Genomic DNA, 19,282 nt, shown 5'->3' with positions numbered 1-19,282 from the left:
TTAAGGCTAATCCCTTCAGTTCCATTCTGGCAGGGAAGCCGCTGGTTGTTAGCGCGCGAACGAACTCCCTGCTGATACCGTCATGTCTGGGTAAACGTCCAGCTGATCGTTTGCACCTCATTCCGTGTCTCCCAAGCTCGTCCACCCAAGCGCCGCACTTACATTCATGTGGGGTGACGATTGGAGCGCCTAATCGTAGAGCAACGCTGGTCTGAAAATTAATATTTTCTAGCAGATTACCTAAGCAAGAAGCTGGTAGTGCGTGAAGCCACTAACCGGACTCTGGTGTCGACACTGCTTTCAGGTGTGCAACTTCTGTAGCAGACACACGGAAAGTTGAAAGGTCTGAGAGTGCACGCAGGGTCGCGGGGGTATCCCAGGCTTTTTGGATGCCGTGGAGGGGTTCGGCCAGCACATCATTCAACCCAGTCAGCAGTTTCCAAGCCAGTGTTGCGGCGGTTGTATCGGTTGGTGGTAGCGTCGGGCACAGTTTAGAAATAAGCGGGCGCAAAGTGGAAGCCGATGCCAGATAGGCGGAGGGAGCTAGCTCCTCGGTATTCATACTGCTTTTGAAACAGTCATATTGCAGAGCTCGATACAGCGAGTCCATTGGATATCATTCTAATTATCCTAATGTAATCGAAATGAACACTAACGCTTTTCTTGAACGCCTGACTGGTACCGAGAAATATTTTTTTTGCATGAATTTCTTCATGCTTTGTTTAAAATTCCGCACTAGCATACAAGAGAAGATCGATGTCAATACATCATACCGAATGAAGATAATTTGGAATGCAATCTGGCCAGTTTTTTAAAAGGTAAGTAGACTTTTAGGAAGAAAATTTGTCATTTAGCCATAATTACAGAGTGGCCGTTTGAGATAGTCAACAAGTTTAAGTGCTTTTTTAGATTACCTTTCGAATCCTCGAAATCTCCCTCACAATGAATACTACGACGTAGATCCACAAGCATCTCTTCAGTTTCCATACGATCTTAACAGTGTAATGTACTCAAACTTCACGGATTGGCGGATTTCTACAGATCAAAATTCAGTGTATTTACAACGCGGCATTCCTCCTTATTGGAAGCTCGATCCTTTGGATACGGACAAGCTTCTTTCCTTTTTCGACATGCAAAGAAGTAAAACTGTCCCGGCGAAACTCGAGAAAAAGCCGAAGGTGACAGTTTCTTAGACTTGTCGACTCATCGTTAACAGTCCTCTACAGGAGTACAAAATAACTACAGTATGAAATGTAAAAATTTAATGTTTTTTCGATTGTGTCATGTAGGAAGGCGCACAACAGCTCATGAACAGACTTGGTTTCGAACAACTTAGAAATTTTATCACTTACGATTACCGAATATACTTTTTTGTGTTCAGCTTAATTTCATAATTCAAATTTTATTAGCTAATTTTGTTGGTTATTTGACAGATTGGCGAAAAACGGTCTTCGCCACTGAGTGATGGACGGATGCATAAATAAAAGCGATAATGCTTATCGCCTGAAAAACCGAATCAATGATGACAATGAACAGGAATACGTAAAGATGGCAGAAGAATGCACAAAACTGGAACCCTCCGCCGGCCACTTTTCAAATATCAATTTTGATGTTTTCCTTTGTCAGCGTATATCCAGTATGTACCGTTGTGGGTTTGTGCCGGACAGGCAGAGAAATGGAGCCATTGCATTCTCGACGAACAGAATGATGCGAACCTTTCCCGGCATGTCCATAAACAGCACGACGCTACGTACTGATAATCTGTTGTCGGTACATAAGGTGAATATTTCTGATGCAGAGACATTCAGGCTGCAGAAAAGTGAGTGCCAAACTCTGTGCATTATGATGCCAGGCCTATGCTTTGGGGTTACCGAAATCATATACCCGAACGAAACTATCAGCTGTGAAATGATTTTTACCGAGCCAAAAGAAACAGATATTGTCCGGAGCCAGCTGCAGGATGCTGAGGTGACAACATTTATTGTGGTCGACTGGGAGGCCGAGCGTTCTTACAAACCGTACCTGGACGTCCAGGGTACATGCCGCGGGCGCTATCAACTTTGATTCGGTATAATGTGCACGTTTGAATGACAATGTTGTTAAGTAGGGAACAACTTGTGTTACAACGTTGTTGGTTGTATGTTTTCCATTAATGAAATTTTTTTTCCCGATAACATCAGTTCTTTAAATTGGTAAAATGTCATGACTGTGAAATCTGCGCGTCGACAAAAAAATCTTTTTCACTCGTATTCGGAAAAGGAATTTTCTTTAATGTTTTTCACAAATCACCGTCATATCCCAACAGGGCCGAATTTTTTAATGTTTTTATGATCACTGAGCAACTAACAGTCATCCAAACCCAAATCAGTAAAAATCCGAACGCTGCCATGCACATGCTACGTAGAATAGTCAGGCACAAACAACTGGCAGTCACTTGCATTTCTAATTCTTGAAGACTGGCTCTTAAGGTAAACGGCCTGGTACATACTACACATAGCATCAAAATAGGACACATACATCAAAAATTTCGCTTTCGCGCACTTCGAATCACTTTTTGTAATACATACTTTATGTCATTTTGAAGCTAACTGATTTGTGAACACTGTTCTGAAAACCGTTCGCTCGCGCAACTTCCGGTTGCCGAAATACGGCGTGCTAAAATGGGGGAAATGTATAAATGTGTTGTTTTGTACCAAAAGTCTGGTTATTACCCGATCTGCATGAAACTTTGCTGGAAAATACACATGGTCACAAAGTCAAAAGTGAACCAGTTTTAGGCTCATAGCACTGTCTTATCATTTTAAATCGAATTTTAAAATTTTTGAAGTTCTTTTTAAAAACCACAAAAAATGCTATGGATCTGAATCATCTGATATTGGTTCACTTTGGACTTTATGGCCATGTGTCTTTTCACTTTTGCAGCAAAGTTTCATGGAGATCGGGTAATAACCAGACTTTTGCTACATATCAGTGCACTTAAACTTTTCGCTCATCTGAGTACGCCATATCTCGGCAACCGGATGTTGCGCGCGCAAACGGTTTTCAGAACAATGTGTACAAATCATTTAGCATTAGAGTGATATAAAGTACTACAAAAAAGTGATTCGGAGTTCGCGAAAGCGAAAGTTTTAGTGTATGTTTTCCATTTTTGACGCTATGTACCCGGCCATTTTCCTTAAGTTTATTCAACTCTTGAAATTATGTTCAAAGCTATGCGCAGGAGTTTATTATTGTCACTCCTGTACGGATAGCGCAATCGCATGCGTAAGGCGGTGGCTCCAGGTATAGTGGTGTAATGCAGTGGCTCTCGTGGCATCGCCTGGCTCAATATTTCGTCACTAATTTTTTAACAACGCATTCGCAAGAAAACTGTTCAAACTTTCCTGAGATTTTCAAATGCTCTGTAAAGGCTGAGTTCCGCTTAACGGAAACAGAAAAGAACCGCAACAAAATTGGTTAGTGGATATTTCAATTCAAGGTTGTTAAACCGAGTGAGCAACGCCCACTCACTTACTATGGAAGACCAAGTTGTCAGCTTACCGTACCGGTAGGGTTAAGGGGATGGCTATGATGTTTACCGCTATTTTGTGTTTATGTTTATCGCTATTTACAACTTTAAAATTTTGTTTCGTCAAAAAAGCTCGCGCAAGGTGCTGGGGGGTTTTTATTGTCCACTTTGTGACTAGACTGCGCCAAATCTCCCCAGAGTGTGTTCGGACTAGTTAGTTTTTTGGGGTGGTAACTTTGAGGCAGTTTTTAAAGTGACTCGCTCGGTTTATGTTTGGGTTTGTTAGTAAGTACTGAATTTTTCTTGCATTTAACTATGAAAACAGGTAGATCGAGAAATTGTTTAAGTTTTCGAATAACTATGAATGTTGCACTTTCTAAACGAATTAAGTCGACATAGCCATGGCCTAACAATCTGTTGTGCACACAAACTTCCACTTGGGGAGTTATGCGGAAAATAAATTTGCAAAAGGTTCAAGCTCTATCAAGCGAACCAAAAAACTAATCATACGTCAATGATTCGAATTTTGCATGATCACGCGCACAGACTTTTAGATCGGCCTAACACCGAATAATGATTTCAGCGCATTTTATGGGTTTCGAATTCAAATTCCGAAAATCTAAAATTTATTTTGAAATTTTTTAGAATACTGGAAGACTGGTTCTGTGAAATGCGATTTTAAAACTGTAGTCCTTTCATAGGCAAGATTTCTATAAAATCGGGCCGTATCTGAAGAACACTGTAAGGCATTTGGACATCTTCTATACATTTACCTTTAAGTGTTTCTGGACTGTATTTTACCTAAAGATTCGAAATTTGATCGTGCACACGCAAACTTAAAGCCAATGCTCACAATAAATCTGGCTGTTGAATGATATCAAACAGAACAGCAACGTACCTGAAGAAAATGCCTTACTTAACATTATTAATTTACCGGCAGTCTTAAAAAGCGCATAAGCTGCAGCATGATAAGCTCAAGTTTGTCATGGAATTTATTCCAGAAATAAGACATTTCGGAGACAGCTGCGCTCGGCAGTGGCTTCGTGATTGTGTACAATGAACGCTAGTCGTATTTTTTAGATGAAAGCTTCCTGAATTTATCGATCGAATAAGTTCTGCTGCTGGTTGAATCGGAAAATTTGGTGCGGAAACCGGGTCGCTCCAGGATTGTGTAGTTGCCGCACGTCCACAAGTCAACAGTCGACAAATCCAGGTAGAACAGATAACTTGGTTCTGGGTGCGGCTGCCGGAATGAGCGGGCGGGTATCGTAAAATAATCCCGTAGATTTTCCATGGAAGTGCAGTTACATTGCTCGTCGTCTAGACAAAGTGGGTTATAATGTACATGCAGACCTGACCGAAAGCCCGACGCTGACAGGCTGTCCAGGAACGTCTGGCCAACGTCCATCAGATGGTTTCCCGCAAGCCAAACGCTCAGGAGGTTGTGCATGACAAAAGACCGGCTGCTGTAGATCGCCGATATGCCGTTGTTGTCTAAATCGATTCTCTAGATAAGCAGAAACAGTCCCCCAATAGTTTACAGGTAAAAGTCAATCGCTCTCTAGTAATTTAATGTGTTTGCTAAAAATGTTTTAGTAGTGTGATTGTTAAAAATGGCCAGTTAAGCGATCTTATTAATCTGCATGCTCTGATCATAGTTTTTTTTCGGCTGTGGTACTGGTGTGCAACACTTCTAGTGAAGGAAACTGTTGAAGAAGTGAAAAATCTTAATCACTTGAGCGGTTTTCTTTCACTGCTGACATCGCCCAGCGGCTGGTTAGCATTGTTGATAAACAGCGCTTAACGAAAAGCCGCAGCGATTAAAATTGAGTGGTGTTAATGGCATTTTTAGACAGAAGTACAGTATATTCGCATTAAGGATTGTATGCCGCTATATATATTACAAAATCGGTTGGTCTGCATACACGAAAAGCAATGCTTTTTTGCTCCGCATAAAACTTTTTTTCTCTGTTTAACCCAGGAAAACTGGGTATTAGACCCGGATGGGATGCTATGAATTATTGGCGTTTAGGTAAATAACAATTATTTTAATTTTGGGTCGACTGGATTCTTGGACCTCCATATTCAAGCAGACATAACTTAAAAAGCGCTTATAGTCGCCCTTTTCAATTGCACTTACGTGGTGGATCATGAATTTGCATTGTAATAGTAAGTATGTTATGTCCTCATTCAATTGTTGCTTATAAAAATAGTAAGCGATTACAGAATATGTTGTCAAACAATTTATTCAGATACTGAAATGTACAAGCTGCAAAAGTGTGGCCCGGCGCACTGTAATAGTTTGGCGTAGCACGCAAATTTGTGTAAATCGCTGTATTGATGGGTCAGAAATTACCGGACAAGCTTGTGCAGTTCTTTTTGCGAATGCCGGTTGCCGCTGCTGCAACCGGCATTCGCAAAAAGAACTGCACAAGCTTGTCCGGTAATTTATGTTTTGTATGGTACCATACATGTTTAATGTGTTGTATGGTACCATACATGACTAAACGGACTAGCCAGTGCTCACTGCAGTATGTTCCTACGACGTGATATGGGGCGCTACAGTCACTGCAACGACGAAGCTGCGCCTTGTTAATTTGCATCTGTTTTTCGGTTTTTGCATTTTTAGGTTTTTTATGTTACCGTAGTTGAACTCTGGCGAAATTTGCAAAGAATATGCGGATGTGTTATGCAGTAGTCATCCAAATGCAAGAGCTGGCGTACAACAGCGCAGTTGAAATTTGACCATGATTAAAGTCATTGTCGTATAGTATCGTAAATTGACTGCACATTAGTGCACAAAAGCATAAAGAAACACACTGCATAAAGGCTGCATAAAGTCAAGCAAATGACGGCCTAATGATGTCTATTGTTAGTCATGATGTCTGTTGTTAGCCATGTACCGGTATACCTGTATATCCTCAGCCAACGGCTCAAACACCGACCAGTCAAACGTCTCGAAATTATTCCCGGAAATAGACACGTCGAGAGCTTGTTTGGCGCTGCGCTGCCACGTGTTAAGCCAAATGACTCAAAAGCATCGAGGGCAATGGTAGACATGCGGTTGCGCTGCACCCATAAGATAGATAGCGCTACAAATCCAGCAAACGTATCCCGTGTGATGAATGGCACAAAGGTATCCGTGACGTCCAAAAAGACCAGTCTTTCTTTGACATTGACTAGAAAATCGCCAATCGGAAACGGGGGATCATCCGGCGCAAAAAGGACACTGGAAATTCCCACCCGCGTAATGTGGGGCAAACGCGGTACGGGATCTGCCGTGGGCAGGGTATAGTTAGGCGTGCAGATTTAAGAATACGGAGGATTTGAGCCGATTTGCAGGAATTCGGTACGGGATGGAATGGCACTCAAGTTATACTCTGGGTGCTGGCAAGAACATCTCTCACTGTACGATGCTGGTAGGCTACATGCCGGTAAAGCGTAATTAGTAAATTCGCTGTCGGGTTTCGGTCTTGGAGGCCATGACGGCATGAATGATAAGACAGATGTCACGAAAACCATAAACAAGATTAAGGTTATCATTGCGACGACGTTCATTGTTTACTCGGGTAGGTGACAGTTAATCTGCAGATAAAAACCGCGACTGAACGCAGCCGTTGATACTACATCCGCAAACGATGGTTGCCAGTAAACAACGCTTTACTTACAGTTAGTTATACAGCAGCTTCATTTAACCAACCGACGGAACTGAAAAATATACCTGAAGTTTCTTATTGCATCGTGTGACAAGTGACAACCACGATGCACTCGGTTCTGCCGTTGACACGGAAATTAAGTTAATTTTCCGAGAAGTGCAATAACCTTCCGAGAATGATGTTATATATATGCGTTATTGCTTATCTCCGGAATCCTTTCTGCCGAACGGTGGAGATTACTGAAACGTGAGGTGAATTGCGTTGACGAGTGAATAATGCCGTGAGGACAGTGAGTAAACAGCAAAACGTCTACTAACACAAGAACCTGTCTGCCAAACGTCGCTCAATATTAACTTTGCTGTAAGAAAAATCTGTTCTGCAGTCGCAGAGCTGGTGAATTGCATCGCTAGAAGTATAACAAAAACTTCCCAAAACAAAGTTATTTTGGCGTTTTGGCACATTTTTAAAACATCTTCTAGAATGAGCTGCATGGCGGCATGAACTATACCGGTATCGCAAGTTGTGTATTGGAAACTAACTGCTCCGTTGTGTGTTTAAATTTGCATCGCTTGGCAGAAAATTCTGCTGAATCCCAGTGAATGCAGTACACCATTAGTTCTTCACAGTTCATACCGAATGCTCTACGAAGCCCGATTTCCATTTGATCATTAGAGCAAATTTCAATTATACTACCAATTTCAATTATACTACGCACTGTACGCAGTACGGAAGGCTGCCACTTAACCGTTGGCAGATTGCTCTCAATCCTTCGATAATGGCAAGCTATTATAATAATAATAAGGAATTTATTGTCTTCGTGCGAGGGTCGTGCCCTTTTACAGCAGTGGACAGTGTAGCAATTTTGCATAATATAAGAACAAACGTGATGGAAAGTGATACAAAAATGCAAACAACAGTGGAAAACAAAAAAAAATGACCAAAACGTTGGTGTTGGACTGAGTGCAGTGATATGAATGCAGTGAGTGCGATGGTTTGGACTGGTAGTGGAAAAAAGGTGAGTTAGACGATTGTACTGGTGTCCATACATAAAACCAAAAACCCGCCTAAGAAGAAAAATATCCGCAAAAAACATTAAGGTCAAAATTTTTACAATTTCAAAACATTTAATTAAACTTGCAGGAGAAATGGAAAGCATGGACACTTACGTACTGATCGTCTGTGTACTGAGACAACGAGCAAAATTACAAGCAGTAACATAACGATTTGATTGCATATGCAGGAACACTGTATTGCATATGCAAGAATTTCTTTGACCATTTCAGTTCTTTCCAATTGACGTCATCTAGAGCTTGACGGAACGTTCGAAGAGATTTGTAGGAGGATAGTGGTAAGGAGACTTCATTCCACAGAGATGTTATTCTGTCACTGAAACCGCCGGAAACAGGGAGGACCGTAACGCCACATGCAGTTGTCGGTGCTGGCGAAATTGGTAAATAATGGTTTTCAAGCCGCCGGATACTTCGCGTGTTTCCTGAAACAGATTGAGACAAGACAGCAGACACTGTGTGCTTTTGTAAAAACTTGTCACATAAAGGTGTAATTCCAAAAAGAAGCTTGTAAATAAAAATCAATAATTTTTTGGCATTTCGTATTCTGAAATTATCCCAGTGGAGTTCTTCCAGCCTGAGCCGATATTCACAAGTTTCGTTGCCGAGACGCACCGAGGACACAAACTTTTCGATACAACGCTCAACTTTATCCTTGGAGGTTTTAAGCAGCAGACAAACGACAGGCGCACAATAATCCATAACAGGAAAAACCAGTGATTTAAATAAAGAAATTCGTGCGCCAGAATCGCGAAAGCGAAACAATGAATTAATATATCAAATTCTTTTTTTGCATTTTAAAGAAACATTGTCTGCATGGGGTTTAAAAGAAAGTTCACGATCAATTTCAACTCCTAAATATTTAACTTTTTCGCGGTAGCTAATCAACACTCCGTTTAGACGAAATTCACCCTTCACATCAACAAAACGTTTTTTGGAAAACGGCATATCAACGGACTTATCAGCGTTGAACGTATTCTACAACCGGAATAATTTACGGCAAATGTAATGCTTAGCGCTGAAAAATCGTTGACGCCATGAACGCGCAGCCAACGGTGCAGATTTCATGCAAGGAGCGCTTGTACTGTCATTTCTAGTTATGCTGTGCTGGCTGGACCGGAGTAGTCCAATCTGCAATGTAACCTTTGGGGAGGCCACCATTAACAGCCGTCGTCCTGAGAAGTTCAGGAGCGGTGCTGGGCGTCATCGGCACCGGCGTAGTTACTGACTGCGTTGCTGGAAGCAGAGCCGGCAAATGGGGCGCGTCAACATGCAGAAGGGCGCCGATTCCTTAACTTACTTTCGCCGAAAACGATTCCATACTGCAGGCAGCGAGGGGGTGACCCGGCCATCCAGCACTTTCTCAACCCGCTTTTGAACGCTCTGGAAATCCAGTGACCAATATCCAAGAAATAAAATACACTGGTCAAATTAAGCGCAAATGCATTCGAAATGCTTGGTGCAGTTGAGTGGCTCTAGTGGCGTGGCTTCACCGTTTTGTTAAACGTTAGCGACACTATTCCAAGAAAGGTGTTCAAGGTTTTATTTTTAAAGTTGCAAGCACTGCGTATGGAGTACGCTATGCAGCAGTACCCCTACGGTCTTTCCAATGGCCACTTGTCGTATGGGATTGGGTGTTATAATCGTTCAAAATGGCCGTCATGTATTACAGCATCCACAAACCGATTTCCTTCTGGTTTTCACCTTTACCTAATTGCTTTACAATAACAATTGCCGATAAATTTTACAAAATACCGTCAAGCTAATTCCGCACCAGCATAAGTAACACGGGTATCCCACCCGCATGTAAACTACGCGCACGAGTATGATAACCGTGCTGCACCATATATCAGTAACAATTTTACTGAAAAGTGTTCAGCAGCGATAGATCGTGTTATCCTCGTACTGTAGCTGCACTTCTACCTTTCCACTTAAACTTCCACTATAGAGATATGTACCAAACAGCGTATTTTTTAACACCGCGTAAGTATACCACATGTTTTCGGGCGTGCTTGGTTAAAGTTTGCCAGTTGCCAAAGTTTCAAGATTTTATCGCTTGCCAAGGTGCCATGACAGAGCAGGCGCCAGTTCTATCATTCTATCAGTTGGCTTTCGGACAATTTGCCTAACGTTCTGCTGTACTGCTAATCCCTTTTTCTTCATCGGTATTACTGAATTAGAAAATGCTCCATGCTCATCGTTTCAACCCTCTGATCCACCGCGAATCTTTGTCCATGCGAATTTGCAAATATATTGTTAAAAACTACATAAAAGACGTTCTGTTTTACCTGCTTCACAACTTGACTGCGCTGTTCTAACCGAAAATGGATTGTCGTTTTGTGTTGGCTGCCATTGTTCTTCTGTTAGGCTGCTGTTTCCCTGGCAGTCGCGCCTGCCCTTCTCAGCCACGACTTAGTCCCGAGGAAAAAAGTAAGTCGGTGTAATGAAATTGCGAATAGTACTGTATCAGATGAGCGTTATCCGCAGTTATCGCACACATAGGCTATGCACTATGAACGTTGCGTCGAATTCAAACATGGTGCCATTCCGGCAGCACGTCAATTTATTGACTTCCGTTTTGCTGCCCGACAATTTGCTGACCAGCATGTTGCTGATTCGCACAATTTGCTGACCGACAATTCGCTTTTTTTCAGTTTCGCTGCCCGACTTTTTGGGGAAACTATTAATGTTGTTAACCGACAGCTTGCTCTTCAGACAAGTTCTAGGGTTTCTTAGTTTCCTGAGTGCTTTTGTTGGGTTTTAAGGTTTATTAGTGTTTTATTAGGTCGTCTTAGTTTTCGCACTCCTTTTGGCTTCTCATGGTTTTAGCTTTGATCGTGTTTCCTTAGGTTTTCTTAGCCTCTTAGACTTGCTTAGAATTTTTTAGGTTTCTTAGGTTTTCTTTGCTATTTTTTGGTTTTATTAATTGTTTTCAGACTTTTCTGTTTTCCTGAGTTTTTTTAGGTTTCCTGAGTCCGTAAAGGATTTCGGAAAGCTGTTATGTTGGTCATCACAACGTCCTCAGCAAAGTGGTGGGTGTTTAGCAAAAGGTAGTTCAGCAAGTTGTCGCTTCAACAAATTGTCGGGTACACATTTTGTCAATCAGCAAAAGCTCGCCAGGAAGTTGTCGGTCAGCAAGACGGCGGTCCGCACATTGCTGGTGTGTTGTTCATCAACCAGTGCGCACCAAAGATACCATCCGCTCCGGACGGTTTAAAGGCCAAAATTTCCGGTCGGTTTGAACGGTTACATATGTGCATATATGATATGACGGAGAGACCAAAACGATAGAATAATACCGCAACATCAATCCTACCGACCTGGCTCAGCGGCAAAGTATGAGCTGATAATCTTAATGTGGCGTAGCTAAATCTACGATTCTACGCGAAGCGAGAACTGAATCTCCGACGATAACTTTAATTCTAAACTCTGAAAACTGCCAAACTTAGCATGGAAGAAGTGATGATCAGAATACTGGCACTCACGGACTTGTACATATAGGCGCCAAGCGTCCGTGTAGAAACCATAACACAACCCAAAATAATAGAAAGTACAAGTACTGATGGAAAGTAAATACTAATCGGATATAGCGCATCACATAAACTGTATTTCCGCAGTTCTGCTTACAGTTCCGCTATCCCGATATAAAACATTTTGTAAAATTTTGTGAAGCCCCTTGAGTAGGGCAGTGGTCTAACTCTCGGCATTTCAGTCGGCGCATTCAGTCGGCTTACATGCTACACTGCGTGCTCCATGCTGCAGCCTATGTGACTCATAGACATTTCAGTTATCCTGTTCAAGTAGTCGCCGGCTAAAGTGGCTGTTTGCTCGGGCGAGTGTTAGAAATATTGATCCATACAGCGCAAGTGTAAGAAAACATTTTCTCAGCGACGGAGAGCACACTGAGGTTTGTAACGGCAGAGACTGGACGGTACGACACACTGAAAAGAAGGATACCAACGCAGACAATGATTTTGACAGAGGAAACATATTTCTCGGTTCCCACGGTCGCTTGCATCTTAAAATAACGTTACTCAACGGTAAGTGCAGTTTTCCCCAGGTCAGGACCACCCAATCACATGGCTTCGAGGTCGAACTAGAAACCCATTTCGACGATGATTCGACGGAATCATGCTAAGTCATTCATAGAGGTACTTCCATACTTGGACGGCTCTACCAGAATTCGAAATTTCTTGGTTTTTATACTCGCATGTGCAGACCAATAACATCTTTCATCTCTTTGCGCAATGGAGAAGGAAAGAAACGTAAATTCGGACGAATACTAGTACTTTCAAGAAGTCCGGAACAAGAAACAGATAATTCCTTATCATTAATGATTAAACGTGCCTTTCTTACTCAGCAGACGAGACTAAATTAGAGAACTCCCGCTGGCATGAAGGCAAGGTCGCAGTCACGAGCGATTTGGAAAATGACCCCCCATCTTGCAGTGCGTCCTGTTGCATTTCACTGGTATTTTCTCGTCCAGCGGTTCATATTCTGTACAATCGCACATCGTGTAATACCCAAGCACCTGGGAAAAAGTAGTGGACACTGATCAGGAATGCAAATGACAGTCAATGACAGCAAAATCTGCTGTTGCAAAAACTTTACTTGTTTTGTTGTACTTGTTGCAAAAACTGTACCGGAATTTAAGATATTTGTAAAGATATGTAATCCGGACAAGCCCACATTTTTTTGAATGAGTTGAAGAAGTCATTACGATATTTTCAAGACATTAATTGCATTCGCGAGTGGACGACTGCTAGCCTGTATCAATCCATTTGGAGTCATCCTGACGCACCCTACGCTGCCAGCCCGGCTAACGTTCTGTGGAAGCATATTATTAACCGTTGGCATGGTGACTTCCTATGTGCTAGCTAACCTTAACTGGAAACTTTCCACTTTAACCCCGTTAATTCATTTGAGAAATGCAGCGATCTTCGTATGTAAAGTGAGTGCACGCATAAACAAACGACATAATTTTGCACTTATATGACACACTGTGATTGATTTAAATACCATTATAAATCCTGTACCAAACAACTCAGCTGCCTACCTGGTATAAAAGATTTTTGTGGTTTTGGAAGTTTTATAAAATTTTTCATAACTAAATAATTTTTAAACGTCCTTGGAAGTTCTACAATACTATAGACATGCATCTTGCATGCAGCCATCTATTTGTAGAATGCCTCTTTTAATGTTAATTAGTGACATTTTACAGGCATTTCTCAGTTTCAGGAAATTCCTTTTCTTGCTACTGTTAACCAGCATCCTTATTTGCTCCATTCGCAGAGAATACCGCGCCACACAATTTCTTCTGCACTCCAATAAAACCCGCGACTCTCGCAATAAGCACACCATCTCCCACCATATTATGCTGTGGGGAACCATCGCCGTCTGCGTTGATACAAGTGGTCCTAATCAGCTACCCTGCGGTCTCGTGCTGGCCTACGTTTTCGGTCTGCCAATTACGATGACGCATTTCATCAGCAATATTTTTCTACCCATTTGTGAGGTGTTATTGATGGCGAATTATTCCGCACCCGGACAATTGGGAATGTGACATTTCGCAGCACTCAAACTCGACGCGCGACTTTTCGCCGCGAAAACATTTCGCCGCCGGACATTCGGACGCTGGGACACTTCGGTTTGGGACAGTCTGCTTTGAGACATTTTACTTTTGCGACATTTCGACGCAAGATGTCTGGTCGCGGACAATTCTTCTTGGGACTTTTCGAACGATGCGACAACTCGTCGCAAAATAATTTAAAATAATTCACCGCGCTTAATTCTCGCTAGTTTTCCAGTTTTTTTGGCTTGTTCTTGGTTTTTCTTAGGTTTTATTCATAGGTATTCTTAGTCTTTCTAAGACTTTCTTAAGTTTTCGTATGTTTTCTTAAATTTTCTTAGGTTTCTAAGGTTTCTTAGGTTTCTTTGGTTTCTTAGGTTTCTTATATAGGTTTCTTAGATTTCTTAGGTTTCTAAGGTTTCTTAGATTCTTAGAACTTTTTAGGATACTTAGGTTTCTTTGGTTTCCAAGGTTTCTCAGGTTTCTTAGGTTTCTTAGATTTCTTAGGTTGTACGTTTGGTTTTGCTTTATTTTTAATTTGTTTGGCTCTTTCAGCTAGCTTAGTAAATCGTATCTGATAGGGTAAATGTCGCTTCGTCGAGTTGTCCTTGCGGCAAAATTTCCTTGCGTCAAAACGGCCATGCGACGGAAAGTCTCGCGGCGTAAAGTCCTACCGACGAAATGTCCTGCAACGAAACGTCGCGTGGCGAGATGACCTTGCGGTGAAATGTCTGCGACCAAAAGTCCTGCGACCAGTTGTCGGCGGCGAAATGTCGCGGTGCCAATTATTCGCTGAACTTCTTCGTATATCTGCGGTCAACATGGAGTACCGACAACAAGTGCGCCGGCTGCTGACAATGAGATGCGGGAAGGTTGTGACTAAGTCCACCAAAAGATTAGCCAAGCCCAATGTAGCGTGTTCCACGGCGACACCGGCACCGGTCGACGGCCCTCGTTCTGCCCATGTCCAAGCAGGAGCAACCGGCATGCACCGGTAACAGTCACAATCCGAAACCATTTTGTAATTTTATTCAGCCTCACAATACCATCGTATGCTGTCACGTTGTACGAGTACAACAATGCGCACTTAGTATTATACGAGGAAATGACGGTAGCGCATTTCAGCATTCCTCTGTGCTGCTGCCGTCAGCCGCCTGGAGTATGACGTTACGACAGTACATATGACCAAATCTGGCGCGGTACATAAACACCATGTTTAGCCTCAACGTCAAATTCCAGCCGGCTGACGGCAGCAAGTACAGGGAGTGTTGAAATGCGCTACCGTCATCCCCTCGTATTTGTGCATACAGTTACTTCTCGCAAGGACACTGAAATTGTGCGATTAGCTGCAGCTCTTATTTTACTACATATTTATCACACTCTGTCTTGTATTCTAGTTGTAAGCTTTGTAAAAGTAAAATTCGTACTCTTGTTCTCACCAAAATTATTGTATTGTGTGCGCATCTTATGCTTTTACTGTCATATTGCGTCGTCCGGCCACAGTCAGCGCCCGCAATCTACAAAAACCTTAGAAATCAGCATCTCGCGTCTAATAATGGAGTTTTATTTACCACAAAATTTAACACGTATGCCCCACAAATTCTTAGAAATCTCTTGGTTCATTTGAATCTAACCATCCAGCATGTACAGATATACGTGAGCATAGGGTGTCATCAGTAGAAATTTTATTTCTGTTAAAGGCATTCAAAGGAGCCAGACATAGTCAGTGCGCACTTCAACACCATCAGGAAAATTGAACAATCATCAGCGTTTGCTGTCTGTGTACATCAATTATTCACAACACGTACCATATATAGTCGCGGAAATCTGGAGTTTAACCTTTAACTTTACGTGATGCTACTTTACAGTTGTTGAGGAGGGGTCCATTGGGCGGCGCACATGTCGGCGACGGAATGAACGTACGGTATAGACCCGGTTTGCAGATGCAGGTCCTGTCGCAAAGATAAGCGCATAAAGCCGACGGGTTGGGGTTGGCGCATGACATTTCACAATCGCGACAGCCATGGGTCATTAACGGGTCGGAGCATTTCGAAATTGTTTGTAGGATGTTGACTCCTATGGAACTGCAAAGCATGCCAAGGCATTCGGTATGAGCTTGCTAGCAGTCTCACTGTTAAATGCTGCTTCGGCGGTCATATAAGGAAATACAGTTACGCTATTTGATCACTCTATAAGCTAAAATTAATGTTCTTGAATCCTGTCAACCTAGGGTAGTGTGCAAGAGAAGGGCGTGAGCGTACGAGTGTGATTCCCATGCTGGTTGGGATCCGTACTGAGAAGTTTGAAATTCAGTCTGTAGGACAAATATCTTTAAGGAAATGGCTATAGGCACCCCTGTCATGCGCCGAAGCTATAGGCGCCCCCCCCCCCTATTGGCCACTGCTTTGTTTTTAAGGTCAAATTTTCTTGGCCTTAGAAGATTTTTCAGAAAGTCATTGCACTACCGGCTGAATTTTTTGCATTTTTTTGTAACATATGTGAGTTGCTGCTGCAGAAACGGCTCTGTAACAAGGTCTGACAGTTCTGAAATAAGTACTTCAGAAGTAGTCCATCCGAAGATATTCCACGTAGATATGGCGTTGGCTTCGTGAACGCCATGTATGTATTTTAATGAAAACAAACGTACTAGCCTGGCGGGAAGTGGCTAGGAAACGGTCGGTTCAGTAAGAGTAAGGAACAATCTAACTGCGGAGCGCTTCTACGCATCGTACTAACAATAAGCGCAAACTTCGCGCATGCTAAGCATTAACGTCGCGCTTATTATGCATTAGCTGTTCTCTAACGTGCTCTATCTTCGGACCGGCTTGTACATGCAGACACACGCCTGCGAACTGTTTGGTATGTCCTTGAATGCCTCCGCTGTACTACCGCTTTCACATCGTTTTAAAACCGGTTTTTGCCGTCTTAGTTAAGCGCGTACAGAAAATCCATTGTTGGTATGCGACAGGGCAGCCGCAGACGGACGACAGTCGTGAAAACCTATGAGTGGTCGGAAGTCGCTGTTTATGTCGCTAAGCGGATGTTCGAAACGGTGACTTTGAACACTGTTTTTTAAGCTAATGATAACTAAAATGTGCAGAAAAATGCGCTCTACAAGGAAATGTTAGCTGTCAAGTGAGATCTGTTACTGCAGTGATTTATCGTCTACAGCGCTTTGCACTTTGAAACAAATTCGGTTTTAGATAATATAGGGGGAAAAATGAGTCTAGCCGAACCAGTCCCTTGTACTTCTGATGTCAGCCGGCTGGGGTTTTACGTTGTGGCTATACATGGCGCTTATGTACCGCGCCTGATTTAACCATATGTATTGCCGTAACGTCACACTCCAGGCGGCTGACGGCAGCAGTACAGGGAACTGGGCCGAGTAGACTTGTTTGTACCCCTATAGAATTCCGTTATACTGTGTACCTGTAGTTTGCCCTGTTAGCGCTACGCTGAATTCTCTGTTCGTAAGGCCACTCAGCCATACAGCCAAAGAGCGTGTTTGCACCAGCACCGCTGCTCTACCAGATACGTACTTTCTATCAGTTGCGCCTTTTCTTGCACGAAAGTCACACATTTGTATAATGCCGCTTTAACTTTCCCATATGCATAGTTATAAGAACAGTTGGCAGAACAGATGATCACTTTTCACAGTCGATTATGATTTTTGAAGTAACAGCTATGATTTGAGCGACGAATTAACCATGGCAGTCGGAGCATGCTGCTCTAAAATTTTTGCATACGCGACATTAACGACGCTATCTACGCGGAAGCAAGGTGTTTCATATTAGCAGTGTAGCACTCCTAAGTTGAAGGTCATTCCAGTAACGCCTGCTTTACCGCGGAACTTAAACCGCTATAGTCGTAAACGGACCTTACCGGGTATCCGATGGTTTTTCGGTTGGGACATTTTTAGCGTTGATTGTGTTGGGGCCCGATTCGACGGTGGGATCACCAGACTCCGCTGTGCTATATTGCAGTAGCACCGTGGCGGTGGTCCACAGCGAGAGGAAACCAGCGGTTGACTTCATCGTACAGAGTACATAAGTGAAGTCGGTGAAGATGGGGAAAGAGTTGACAGCAGAGTGCTGTGCCAAGTAAATATTATGATATCAGTTAGCAGAATTGATACTCCACATCCCTTTATATACTGCGCCTGTCGCATTAATTTTGCCGAAGAATGCAACATCTTGTGTTGCTGCCCATTAGCCGGTCAGTGTCGCCAATTAATATTTAGGAAAGCATTCACTTGACGCCACCAGGCACCACGCTCATAACGCTTGTCCACAATTCAGTTTGTAAGATTGCCAAGTTTTCTGTTTAGCAGAAAAATTGATACAAGCAATGCATGAATGCCTCAGGGAAAACAGTGTCTGCATAAAAAAATAAGGAAGAAATGCAAGCTAATTAAGCAAACGTTGCCACTTAGATAAACATAAGACGCCGAAGAATCTGAACATATAGTGTGGCTACCGTGATATTGTTCCAATGTGACTGCCGGCACGTGTACTAACACGTGCCTCGAACGTTGTGTATGATGTATCCACTGCGGATGCAGTAATTAATTATACTTGGAATCCATAAATAATGATGTTTGATGTTAATTAGTTTTTTGAGAGCAGTATTAAATTGATAATAAAACTCAATCTGCTCGTAAGATGATTTTGTACTCATATTGTACAAGCCGTATTTTTGGTCAAATTTTCTGACTGATGTAAATCATGTTTGTCGAATATTCAAGTGTTCAGAAAGGCAGGGTGTAAAACCTGGCAATGGCACCTGCCAATGGCACTGCCAGTGGCATGGCATGCGATAAAAACTGGATGCTTTGGCAACTGGCAAGCGATACAACCTGGCAGATGCCGCATAAAATGTGGCACTATGTATAAGCGGGTTCGGAGAGTTTGGTGTAGTGCATATTCTTGAAACTCTTGCTAGAACATACAGTAGATAGGCTGGATAGTGCTAACATTGCTGGATAGTGCTACCAGCATGTGCCGTGCACAAAGTGCGTTAGTTCGCGACGGTATGTAATGAAATTTTGAAAGGTCAACTTTACATCTTGCTGTTAGCCCGAATTGCCATAGCAAAAAAATGAAAAGCCGTGTTAAAATACATCCGTAACACGTTCTGAAGGCACAACTCTGGAAAAGAAGCATGCCGGCTTCAATATACTTAACTGGAATAGACGCATTTTAACGTGGCGCTTTAATCCGTTGATTAAATATGGTAGAATTTTAAGCACTGTACTGCAGTAAACTTGACGCTTGCCGGTATAGTGTACAAGTAATATCACGTTCGCTGTCTAAATTCGCAAGGAAATCTGTAAAAAATCTATCGGTTGTAGGGACCTTTCAAATTAGTCCGTGAACAACCAAATTTTTTTATTAAGGCTGTAATACGCCTATTAAAAGTACACCATGTAGTGTTTTCACTTATTAGAAGCTTTAAGGTGAATTTCTACTCACATTACGCCATT

At 42.4% G+C, this 19,282-nt stretch overlaps 1 protein-coding gene across 1 annotated transcript; it reads right to left on the bottom strand.

Annotated features, from left to right (window-relative positions):
- Positions 1-15,613: 15,613 nt before the first annotated feature.
- On the bottom strand, positions 15,614-17,881 carry LOC129599044 (uncharacterized). Its single transcript, XM_055497174.1, has 2 exons — positions 17,683-17,881; positions 15,614-15,884 (listed from the first exon to the last, which is right to left on the bottom strand). The coding sequence occupies exons 1-2, from the start codon at positions 17,832-17,834 to the stop codon at positions 15,635-15,637; spliced, it is 402 nt and encodes a 133-aa protein (XP_055353149.1). The 5' UTR covers positions 17,835-17,881; the 3' UTR covers positions 15,614-15,634.
- Positions 17,882-19,282: the final 1,401 nt, after the last annotated feature.

The sequence above is a fragment of the Paramacrobiotus metropolitanus genome, unplaced genomic scaffold, assembly GCF_019649055.1.
Source record: "Paramacrobiotus metropolitanus isolate TYO unplaced genomic scaffold, Prichtersi_v1.0 Parri_scaffold0000136, whole genome shotgun sequence".
Taxonomy (NCBI): Eukaryota; Metazoa; Tardigrada; class Eutardigrada; order Parachela; family Macrobiotidae; genus Paramacrobiotus; species Paramacrobiotus metropolitanus.
This window is presented reverse-complemented; position numbering and strand designations above follow the sequence as displayed.

Coding starts and splice junctions, on each gene's coding strand:
- LOC129599044 (XM_055497174.1), bottom strand. CDS start 17,834: ATGAAGTCAACCGCTGGTTTCCTCTCGCTGTGGACCACCGCCACGGTG. Junction 15,885..17,682: donor GAAAAACCATCGGATACCCG/GTAAGGTCCGTT, acceptor CATGCTTTGCAG/TTCCATAGGAGTCAACATCC.